The sequence below is a fragment of the Oenanthe melanoleuca genome, chromosome 9, assembly GCF_029582105.1.
Source record: "Oenanthe melanoleuca isolate GR-GAL-2019-014 chromosome 9, OMel1.0, whole genome shotgun sequence".
In the NCBI taxonomy this organism is placed as follows: domain Eukaryota; kingdom Metazoa; phylum Chordata; class Aves; order Passeriformes; family Muscicapidae; genus Oenanthe; species Oenanthe melanoleuca.
The window spans coordinates 747,084-758,012 of NC_079343.1; the positions used below are offsets into that span (position 1 = coordinate 747,084).

A 10,929-nucleotide genomic window follows, 5' to 3' on the forward strand; every position below is an offset into this window, starting at 1 on the left:
AGGCATTTGACTGTGCTAGAGGTAAATGTCAGTAAATCTCAGGTATTGATTCATAAACTGAATATTCTCTTTGTGGACCTTAGCACAACACTCTTTAAAAGCTCATGAAGTATCACAGAACTCTGTCAATATTCCATGTTTTATTAATTCCTCACTTAGCCAGTTCTCTGATTAGTTAAATGTAGTGTCTGTAAACCTGCAAGTTGTGTTTTTACCTGAAAAGGTTCAAAATGCTTATTTAATCTGGTGGATAAACACATGCTGAGAAAATACATATATTGGGGAAAAAATGTAAAAATTAATAAGTGATGAACATAATCAAAACACTGTGGGGAAAAGCTGGGCAAGTATATGTCAATGCTGCTAACTAGTTATGGTATTTTATGCAAAGGAGGAATTTATGTCATAATTAATTCTCTCAGAATGTGTCTAGCTCTGCATATCTGCAGAAATGGAACCTTCTGTTACTCAATTAGTTGTTAATGGACATTAATTGCTGATGGTCACAGGATACAGCTTCAGTCTCTTCCCCACCTCACCAAAATAAATGCCACACAGGAAGGAAACTGCATCAGAGCTGAAATCAGCATCTAAAATATCCCACCTTGAGCTTCTAGCACATGCTCTGCTTCTAGGAGGTGATTGTAGACATTCAGCCTGATGTATTCTTATTTTTACAGGAGGTTTTTGTATGTACATAAAATGTGCAAATAGTAATAATGTATTATTGACATTGGTACAACACAGAGGGTAAGAAAATACACAAAGATGTGCAAAATCAAACTATTGCATAAGCATTGCTTAATATCACTACAGAACAAAAAGGATTTAATTTTCAATTTCAATGTGGCATCACTCACAGAGTTTCATACAGAATTTCTTAGAGTGGGAGCAAACACACCAGTGATCAGCCCAATAAATTGTGCTTGAGATGAGACACGTTTCAGAAAGCTGTTCTGGTCCTGTGCAAAGGCATCAGTGACAGCAATTCCCTGGATGAACTGCTCTGCAGACAAGGTGCCCCCCAGAGCCAGGGCATTTCCAGGGGCATTCCACAGGAGTTCCTGCCTTTCAGTTCTCTGCCTTTCAGGCACTGAGCTCCCCCTGCTTTGCCTGGTGCCCCTCTCAGAACCCTCTTCGTGGCTCCCACAAGCTCAGGATACTTCTTCTTCTCCTTGCCTTAAATTAGCTCCTTAAATTGAGGCATTTTAAGAACTCAACTCCCAGAAACCCTCAGCTTTCCTTAGGTTTGTTTTGAGGTTTTTTAAAATCCCTGTACAAATTTTCAGCATTTGTGGAATTTTGCATTAAATTTTAACAAAGTAAAAGCATAGAAGAGAAATCATAAAGCCAGTAACTCTTCCCTATACTTATTTCTGAGTTAAAGATCTAGACCTTAATACTTTTTTTCTAGCATTTTTTAAAATAATATTCCCATTAGAAAAAAAAAAAAAAGGAGAGGAAGGCAAGGAGTTCAAGAAGTTTTTGACTTTTGGTCACTTCAATTACTGTCTCTCTAGAGCTATCTGTAAGTTATCTTGACTGATTAAAGCCACATAACATAAAACCTTTTCCTAAATTAATTTGCTTTTAGTACTTACTTTAAATTCCAGTAAAGTCTGACTGCCCATTCTCCATTCTGACACATTCTGAGTGTGCTCATCTGCACCACTGAAATCCATGTTTTTCTCCACAACAACGTATAAAATAGCTTTCCAATGCAAACTGATATGTGAGCAATTAAGAAATCATTTTTAGAGCAGGATTGATAGTAATTATGATTGATTTTGATTTACTTTACATTTGCTAAACTTGCTCTTAAACCAACAAAAATATGGAAGTGTAGTTGGTATAGGTACAGCTATTGGTATATGGCAGATATATTAGAAATCAAACAAAACCAAAAATATTCTGAACAGGAATATTCTCTAACATTTGTTCCACATTCAAGGCTTCCATCAGCTTTAAATGGGAGTTCTGGATGAGTCAGCTCTGTAAGACTCCACTTTGTAGGGAAAAGTGACACGTACAAAGGAGCTAAAACACAATTCACCTTGGACACTTTAACTGGGTGCTACAATTTGCCACGGTGTTCAGTGTATTTCAAAGGTATTCCATAATAGCCAGCAGTTCTTTACAAAGGTCACTGTAAAATCATATCCTGCATCACTCCATATTTCTGGAAGTGTTCCTTGTCTGCCAGCTGTTCAACTGAACTTTGCCAGTGAAAGCAAAGTTTCCAGGGTTATCACCCTGCCCCTTCACCTGCATTATCTGCAAATCATAAACTGAGTGGAAGGAGAGATATGGGCAGGTTTATAAATCCCTCTCTGAGCTGAGGCTGCTTCCAGCCCCTCCTGCTGAGCTGAAGCTGGCTTTGTGCTCTCGCCACCATGCCTGCCGATTACAATGGGACCTGGGAAATGGTGACCAATGACAACTTTGAAGGCTACATGGTTGCTTTAGGTAAATGGAGAAATGTTAATTATATCAAGAGAAAACTGTTTAATTCTAAGTCAAATCCTTCTAAAAATTAATGAGCTTTTTCTGTGGTGTACATCGTGGCATGAGGGTTTCTGGCAATCACATTACAAATCAAGTAATTATTCTTAAAATTGCAATGATCTGAATTTATAAAGCAAATGAAGACTGTAGCCAAAGATATTTTTCTTTATTTAGATAAATGAAAAAACCAGATACAGGTAGAAAAAAAAAAAAAAAAAAAAAAAAAACAACCAACCAACCAAACCAACAGGCTTTCAGATCTAGAAGCTCTTTTTTACTCCTGGTATATTCTTACTGTAACTGTGGGGCCACAATGTGGTTAAAGAGGAATAAAATATTCTACAGCACAAAAGTAACAACAATGCCATCATTTAATTAGTGCTTTGAGCTAGTTATGATACAGACATGAAAAATTTGATGCTTCAACTGATTTTCTACTAGTTTTACCAAAGAATCTTTATCCTAATTGATTGATCTGTTCAGATTGAAATAGAAGAAACACATAAATACATGAAAAGAAACTCTCATCATTATTCATCAACAATTGAAAGCAGTTGCAATTTTCTCAAAGCTTTAACTCTCTTAAGAGAGAAAGGCAAGTTTCACTATTTATAGTTTTTAGCTTTCACATTTGTGGAAAAAAAACCTCAGTAACTTCAGGGACATCTATAAATAACATGCATATACACCTGTGAAGGACAAAAAGAGAGAGTGCTTGAAAATGAGAATGATTAGGACAATGTCTTGGATTTCAGAAGAGAGATACACATTAATTGAAGTGATTCTTGTTCATATGTGCATATACAAACTCTAAGTTATATATATATATACTGTCAGTTATAGTAATTTATAACTGCCAGTGAATAAGAAAAAAGCCCAACACCAAAACCACTGCAAAATGCAAATGCTGCAGGTGATTCTCAGAAAGAAATGGCAGGGAAAGGGTGAAAAGATATTCTTGTTCTCTTTTTCTCCCCATTTTACTTTTTGTTGATATTTTAAGTATTAATGTGCTCAGATTCAAAGCACACTGAGGTTTTGAGGTTTTTTTTAAAATTCATCTGTCCTTTTAATTAATGCATACACATTTCTATACTTTAATTAAAGATTAGTTTTGCCCTTTAAGTCAGAAAGTTTGATTTTATCATAAACATGTTACAAAGTATTTGAATCTACTATAATAGAACTATATATCATTTTTAGTGCTTATTTTGTTCAAAATGCAGTTATGAAAACCATGCTTTAATAAAACCTCCCTGATTTTTCTCCAGGAGCTACAAGACCAATATATTAGTCAGAAATAGCATTTCTTTAGAGGTCTAGACACTTTTTCCCTCAGAGAGAACTAAATTTTATGTTGCCTGGCTATAAATCAGCCCTGGAGATACCTTTAATCCACCACAGATAAAATATACCCAAGAAGTCTTGAATATAAATACTGCACAAGATCATTATTCCCCATGTTTAAAAGTCACATTTTTTTCAGGCCTATCCTCTTACTCCATTCCATTAGTGCTTCCCAAGTAGGATAATGAATCCAGCAGAGGAAAAAGGCTCCATTAGCAAGTGGCACTGCTGAGCTGACAGTGATGAACACCTGGGGAGCCACCAGAGGATGGCCAGCACACCAAACCCATTCTCCTGCACAAGCAGGGGAGGGGATTCCATTTGCATCCAGCACCAAAACGAGATTCCCTGGCAGCTGGTCAGAAATATTTGCTGCAGATGGTGATGCTGCTGGCATTGGGGGCTGGCTGGGGCTGTGGCCATGGGTGTTCTCCCCATGCTGGCTGCAGTGCTCTCAGCCCCTGCAGCTGGGTGCATTTCCATGTCAGCCCTGGTCCTGACCACAGTGAGGGTGTTAAGGAGATCAGTACTGCAGAAAACATCCACAGAATATTAAACAGAAACTGTCAAATGCTCTACATAGATGCTTTTCTGACTTCTGACTTTGAATTTGTCTCCTTTTGAACTGCAATTTATTTGTGCTTCTTTATGGAACAATAATGGATTTCAGCATTTTATTTGATTGCTTCTTTATTCATTAATGCAATTTTCATCCTTTTAAGCTAATTAATCAACTCCCACAGACTATAGGTTCATCATAAAAGTAACATGCCCAGGTCCTCTTGATTACATGCTCATTCTCCTTGATTACATACCCATTCTAACATGCTAAATCTCTGATAAGGAATATTATCCTGAGATTCTTCTTCAGTGTGGCCAAAAAGGCACTGTCAGACTTAATAGCCCCTCTTGTTTCACATTCTCAAAAAAATTCTGGTGTTTTAACACACCAGCATCTATTCACTCCTCATTGTATGTTGTATGCTCACAACATTCCCATGGATATCCTGTTAATGAATAAATTTATTATCCGTGGAAGATCCTCAAGTTGACTTGTAAACACAGGATGATTTTTATTTGAAGTTTTTTTTCTCTGAAAAATGTCACAGGTAAAAACACAATTTGTGTAACTATCTTTCACTTACTTTATTTTTTTTTAATGTGTACATATAAATGTTGTGGGGCTATATTTTTGTTAGCAAATACTGCAATTTTCACTCTCTTTTCTGGTTTTTTGGCAGGTATTGATTTTGCAACTCGTAAGATTGCAAAACACTTGAAACAAACAAAGGAGATTGTACAAAATGGAGACAATTTTAAAACCAGAACACTCAGTAGTTTGAGAAACTATGATCTGGATTACACTGTGGGAGTGGAGTTTGAAGAGCAAACCAAAGGGCTGGATAACCGAGTGGTGAAGGTAAGAACCTGGTACCTGGGATCTGTTTACACCACAGCTCCTGTTTGTACCACAGCAGGTCCAAAAATCAGCTGAATGTGTTCAGTGCAACCCCAGTGTTTTACAGACACCAGAGGATTTTTATAAAGCAGAAGTAATTTGCATCCTGAGACAGTTTTCTTTCCTGCTACAAGAGTTATTAGAAATGCAAATCAGGATGGCTACTGAGATACATGAGAACATCCATTAATTAGGTTTTTCTAGTGGGGGATTTTCCCAGTTTTTCAGTACACTTTATGTATCTAGGAAGTAGCAAAATTGTATTTTACCTATGCATCCTCAAGGAAACTTTCCTAAGCATTAATGAAACAGTGGGCTCATCCTGTGAATTTAGGGCTGCATCAATGCACCTTTTCATTTTGGGATGGCTGGGTTTGCACTGCTCAGTCTCAGCTGGGCACTTTAACAGTTGGACATTGTTAAAAATGAACCTGCACTCAGCTTTTAATGTTAGGGGAGCTTTGGGATGGGGCAAGAATGAAATGTGAGCCAAAGCTGGGAGTGGTTCAGGTGGCAGGGCACTGGTGGGGCAGAGGGGAAGGAGCCCCAGCAGTGCCCTGGGGAAAATTGGAGTAACCTGAGCTCAGAACTGGCCCAGGAGCCTGTGGCCATTTGTTCAGACACCTTCCAGGGAGATTGCTGGGCAAGCCTGGGTTAAGGGCTGTAGCCCCTGCCCCACCTCCTGTGGCAGAGGCAGCTCCTGGGGGATTCAACAAGGCTCTCTCAGAGAAGCCAGGGAGGAAAAGATCACACACGAGCACTGATGCACTTCCTGAACTCAGTTTCATGTTTCTGTACCAATACTGCCTCTGTTTTACTTTCTTCTCACCCTGAAATGCTTAAGCAACACTTTCAAATGCAGAAAGGCCAGCAGACCTTAAATTTCCATTGGCTGTCCCTGTTGGAGCCTTGCTAATCCAGGATCCCCTTCCTCCCTTTCATCATTCACTGGAACCCCATTATCAGCCCTGCTCATTTCCACACCTGTATTCTGCCACTCGGCTCACAGTTGCCAAACTCTAGGAAGCTGAGACCAAAACTTTCTGTCAACAAGACCTGTTTGTTTTGGCAATTGCCACAGGGAAAGTGATAGCACAAAGGACATGCTTACATTTGAGCTCATCATCCTTCACTGGAGGGGCACAAATTTAACAGAAGATGTTGTTTGCTTACCCTGGATCCCTTTTAATTCTCAAACTAACTTTATGCAGTGTAATTCCTATGATTTCTTCCAAATTATTCACAGCACTGCAAGCCATCAAATAATAACACCCTTTTTTTTTTCACTATCCTGAACATCCCAATATCTACATTTTCGTTCTGTCTCCTCCTCCAGTGGGCACAAATTCCTGTGACAAAGTCTGTGTTAAAAATACTGCTCACACATCTCTCCAGATCAGCTGAAGGCATTGCTGAGGATCTAAGGATCTCTATTTTCACCACTCCTTAAATCCATCAATTAGTGCCCATCACCACTACTACAGCCTTGCTCTGCAAGAGGAAGGGAAGGAACGGAGAGAAGGGAGGGAAGGAAGGAAGGAAGGAAGGAAGGAAGGAAGGAAGGAAGGAAGGAAGGAAGGAAGGAAGGAAGGAAGGAAGGAAGGAAGGAAGGAAGGAAGGAAGGAAGGAAGGAAGGAAGGAATTGTGTATTTATAACCCTACCTGATTTAATTAATTTTGCCTAATATTCATTTCTAAACAAATCATGTTATTTGTTTCTGGACAGGAGAAGGGAAAAGTACACGTCATGTCATTATTCTCTGAATTGTTCTAAACTATTTTCTGGTCATTTTATTAACAAAACAATGCCTCAAACACATTAAAGTTAGATGAAGGTAATAAAATTGGTAGGCAAGGTTTAAATCTAAAGAGGACATGGATAATTTAAAGAGCATGTAGCTTGAAAATTCAGTAAATAAGAAAGAAATTAACTGAAATGGAATGAGTTTTGTCTCAGTATTAAAGGAGAGGAATAAATCATCCAGTGCTGAACTAGAAAATGAATTAAGCTCCCAATACACTTGGAGATTTATAATAACTAAGCTCTCAGGGACTGTAACTGGTGTCTAATGAGGAGTTGTCTGATACATAGTTAAATACATCCCTAAAGGACAATGGTTCAACTGCAGAACAATCCCAACAAAGTTGTTTGAATGCACCCTGGCACATCTGTAGACAGATAATTCAGCAGTATAGAGAACCTTTCCTTTCTGAGGGTTATCCTGCTCCTGGACAAAAATCAGCATACCCAGTACCTTGTCTGCTGCTGCTGGACTGGATCACAGCAGACCAGGAGAGGGTTGAGGATGGAAGGAATCTCCTGAGAACACCAAGTCCTACCTGCCTGCTCAAGCAGGGTCAGCTACAGCACATTGTCCAACTTATGAACACATCTCTTTAAATTTCTTTGTGAAAGTACATGAAAATATACAAATAAATTTACTGAATGAGTTTATATTAATGTACTTTTCCTCTTGTTACTTTATGCTGAGCTAGAAAAGGTGTTAGCACTGCACTTTTCAGTACAAGCCCTCAAGTCTTCACTCATGAAACCCTGTAATTGTTTCATTAATGGCTTTAAACAGCATGGAAAAAATGCTGTTTGCATATATTGCACAAGTAGCTGTAAACACTCAACAATTCACCAGTAAGTGTGAACACTTGATACTCATGTCTGTGAAGAAACACATGGAAATGACAACAAAGCACTGCAAAACTTCCCTTCATCACACTGTCATCCTGAAAGTATTTGGGTTTTGTTTAAATGCTTTGGGGTTTTGGTGTTTTTTTGGTTTTTTTTTTTTTTTTTTTACTGTAATTGTGTAATTTTTTTTAACTGTAATTGTGTATTCACATTGTTTGAACTAATTTTTCTATGTTCATAAAGTTCTGGTTAATGAACTGAGTTAATGATCTGATCCATGCAGACCCTGGTGACCTGGGACGGTGACAAACTGGTCTGTGTTCAGAAAGGTGAAAAGAACAACAGGGGCTGGAAACACTGGATTGAAGGAGACATCCTGCACCTGGTAAGGGCTGCTCCACACACCCACAGCACATCACTGAGGCTGCAGCATAGGCTCAGGTTTTCCATTTCAAAGGATTTGTTTCTTTTTTTCTAGTTAGAAAGGTCTTTAGGCAGCTCTGATCTCTGAACTCTAAGGAAATTCCCTCTCTGCTTCAACTCAGGAATGCTCAATTTTTTTCCACCTGCTCCCAATTAAGTCACAACCTTGCAGTTTTATTTTTTTTTTTTTTTTTGTTCCAGTCCACTTCCCTCCAGCTCTTAACCCTTCCTGTTATATTGCACATCTAGCATACTCTCATTCTTCTATAATTACTGGTAGGGGAAAAAAAGGACAAAAAAGCCCCAATCAGACTGCTATAAAAATGTAATTCTTTGTTCTGAGTGAAGCAATATGAAATTTTAGTACACTGTGCAGAAACCTTGGGATATTCAAGAGGATCCCACAAACAACCTACACTGCAATTATTTTTTCCTAGTTCAGTAATAAGTTCAAACATCTAAAGTATCAAGCTGTAGCCCAAAGACAGATGTGATGAGTCCAAGGGAGGCCAGAAAAGCCTGTGCAGGAAATCAGCAATCAGTGATGTGCAGAAAGATTTCAAAATAAGAATATTGTAGAATCACAGGATCATTGAAGTTGGAAAAGACCTCCAAAATCACCAAGACCCAACTTTGACTGATCACCACCACGCCCATTCAACCATATCACAAAGTGCCACATTTACTCATGTTCTGAGCACTTCTCACAATAATAATGATTGCAGAGCTCCCTGGGAGAGCAGCTGAGAAATGGGCATGGTAGTACTGGGTGGCACAGCAGGTGGGCAGAGAGCTTCTTGAGAAGAGCCCATTGCTCTGTCCTGTGCCTTGCTCCTCCACAAGTTGGCTTTACACATTCTTGGTGTGGACAGCCACAGTGGCTCTCATCTCTGTGCCAGCTTCAGTCCCTTCAAAGCCCTGCCTGGCACAGGAATGCACACCCAAAGTGGCTGCATTGCACTGTGCCAGCCCCTGACAGCTCCCTGCAGCCCTGGGCAGCAATGGTGCTTTGTTCTGGCCCTGAGAAATAGCTGGGCACACCTCTGGAGCAAACCAGCTTTGTAAAGCATTCCTCTTTTTTTGTTCAGTTCCTTGTTTCAGTGCAGCTCGTGAATTTTGAGGTAATGTGAATTATAAAATATTACAGTATGCTGTTTTAATAACAGCCCATGAAAAAAGCCCAGAAGTAAAGCACAGTTCTAATGCATTTTTCATGTTTATTCTTCTTAGAGTTCAATTCATGTATCAAAAACTAATTATTGCAGCATGAGGTGCATACCTGCTGTTTGGTTACATATAGTGCACTTTTCTTACTGTTCTTTGTTTTATAAGCATAAGTTTTTTAAGCAGTGGCTCAGTTGTAGTAATTTCTGGTGGGATCTGATATATATGCAAAATAAAACTTCTACCACTGTATACTTACTACTTGTTTTAACACTGTAGGAACTGACATGTGAGGACCAGGTGTGCCATCAGACATTTAAGAAGAAGAACTAAATTGGAGCAGAATGCCTCCCAGATCTTCATCACAATGTCATGCTGTTATCTTTTGTCTAAAAAGAAGAATGAAGCCAGATTTTCATTTCTTTGACACTTCTATGTGAATGTGTTATGTGCCTGTTTATGGAAGCAAACACATTTTATAGAAATAACATCAAGCAGTTACAAAGCTCATAAATTCCTTTGCCTTTCAGTCTGGAGTTAAATAAAAGTACTTGTCTTTGAATAATGTTTCCCTGCATTTTTATAAAGACTTCCAGAGGAATGTCCATTAGCAACAGGGCTGAAAATTAACAGTCACAATTATTTCAACCACAGTCTGTGTCTCCACAGTGCTGTATTATCTTAATGTCTTTGGGTGACTGAGTAACACTGGGTATTCACTGGGCTGTTTCTATTTAATTTAGTCCTGGATCACTAAGTCCACAGTTTCAGGCAACAGAACACCTCACTGAGCACAAATCCTTTCACATCAGGACTGTTCCCTTGAATTTGGCTCAGGTCTAAAGCTGCTGCTGGTTATCACCTGACAAATACCTCACAGCCTTTGGGAGGTGCAGCAGCTCCTCACTACCATCCCAACATGGATCAATGACAGTGCTGTAACTCCCAGTCAGAACTGGCAGCCTAATAACCATCCCAGTGGAGAAACTGCTGTTTGAAGCAAACTCTGCACTTTTCTGGTGTGAAAACCAAGGCACACTCAGGACTGGGAGAGGACACTGCAGAGTGCACACAGGCTGTGTGTACCTGTGCAGAAAGAGTGCCCAGCCTGCTGCAATATCCACCTTGTACCACCTTCCAGAGACTGTAGGAAGAAAAGTCTTTTCCATGCAATTCTTCTCAGTTTTATTCAGGGTTTTTCAAAAGAATTCATGTTCTTTGCTGTAGGCAAGTTTAAGCTAACCATGGATGATGAACACTACTTCAGTAGATAGAAACTTATTATTCAACAAAATGTGGGCACATCATCCCCAGGAGAGCTTGTATGCCCAAAAGCTCATCTGCTTTTTCCCAAGGACATGAATTATTCTAATAAAATACACTGTCT

The 10,929-nt window shown here is 39.1% G+C and overlaps 1 protein-coding gene across 1 annotated transcript; it reads left to right on the top strand.

Moving 5' to 3' along the window:
- Positions 1–2,206: 2,206 nt before the first annotated feature.
- RBP2 (retinol binding protein 2) lies at positions 2,207–10,107 on the top strand. Its single transcript, XM_056498990.1, has 4 exons — positions 2,207–2,466; positions 5,094–5,272; positions 8,239–8,340; positions 9,822–10,107. Exons 1-4 carry the CDS (start codon positions 2,394–2,396, stop codon positions 9,873–9,875), a joined length of 408 nt encoding a protein of 135 aa, XP_056354965.1. The 5' UTR covers positions 2,207–2,393; the 3' UTR covers positions 9,876–10,107.
- Positions 10,108–10,929: the final 822 nt, after the last annotated feature.

What these genes read in the sequence shown, in the direction of transcription:
- RBP2 (XM_056498990.1), top strand. Translation starts at nt 2,394, where the DNA reads ATGCCTGCCGATTACAATGGGACCTGGGAAATGGTGACCAATGACAAC. An exon ending in TGGATAACCGAGTGGTGAAG is followed by an intron (nt 5,273 to 8,238) that starts GTAAGAACCTGG and finishes TGATCCATGCAG; the next exon opens with ACCCTGGTGACCTGGGACGG. An exon ending in AAGGAGACATCCTGCACCTG is followed by an intron (nt 8,341 to 9,821) that starts GTAAGGGCTGCT and finishes TTAACACTGTAG; the next exon opens with GAACTGACATGTGAGGACCA.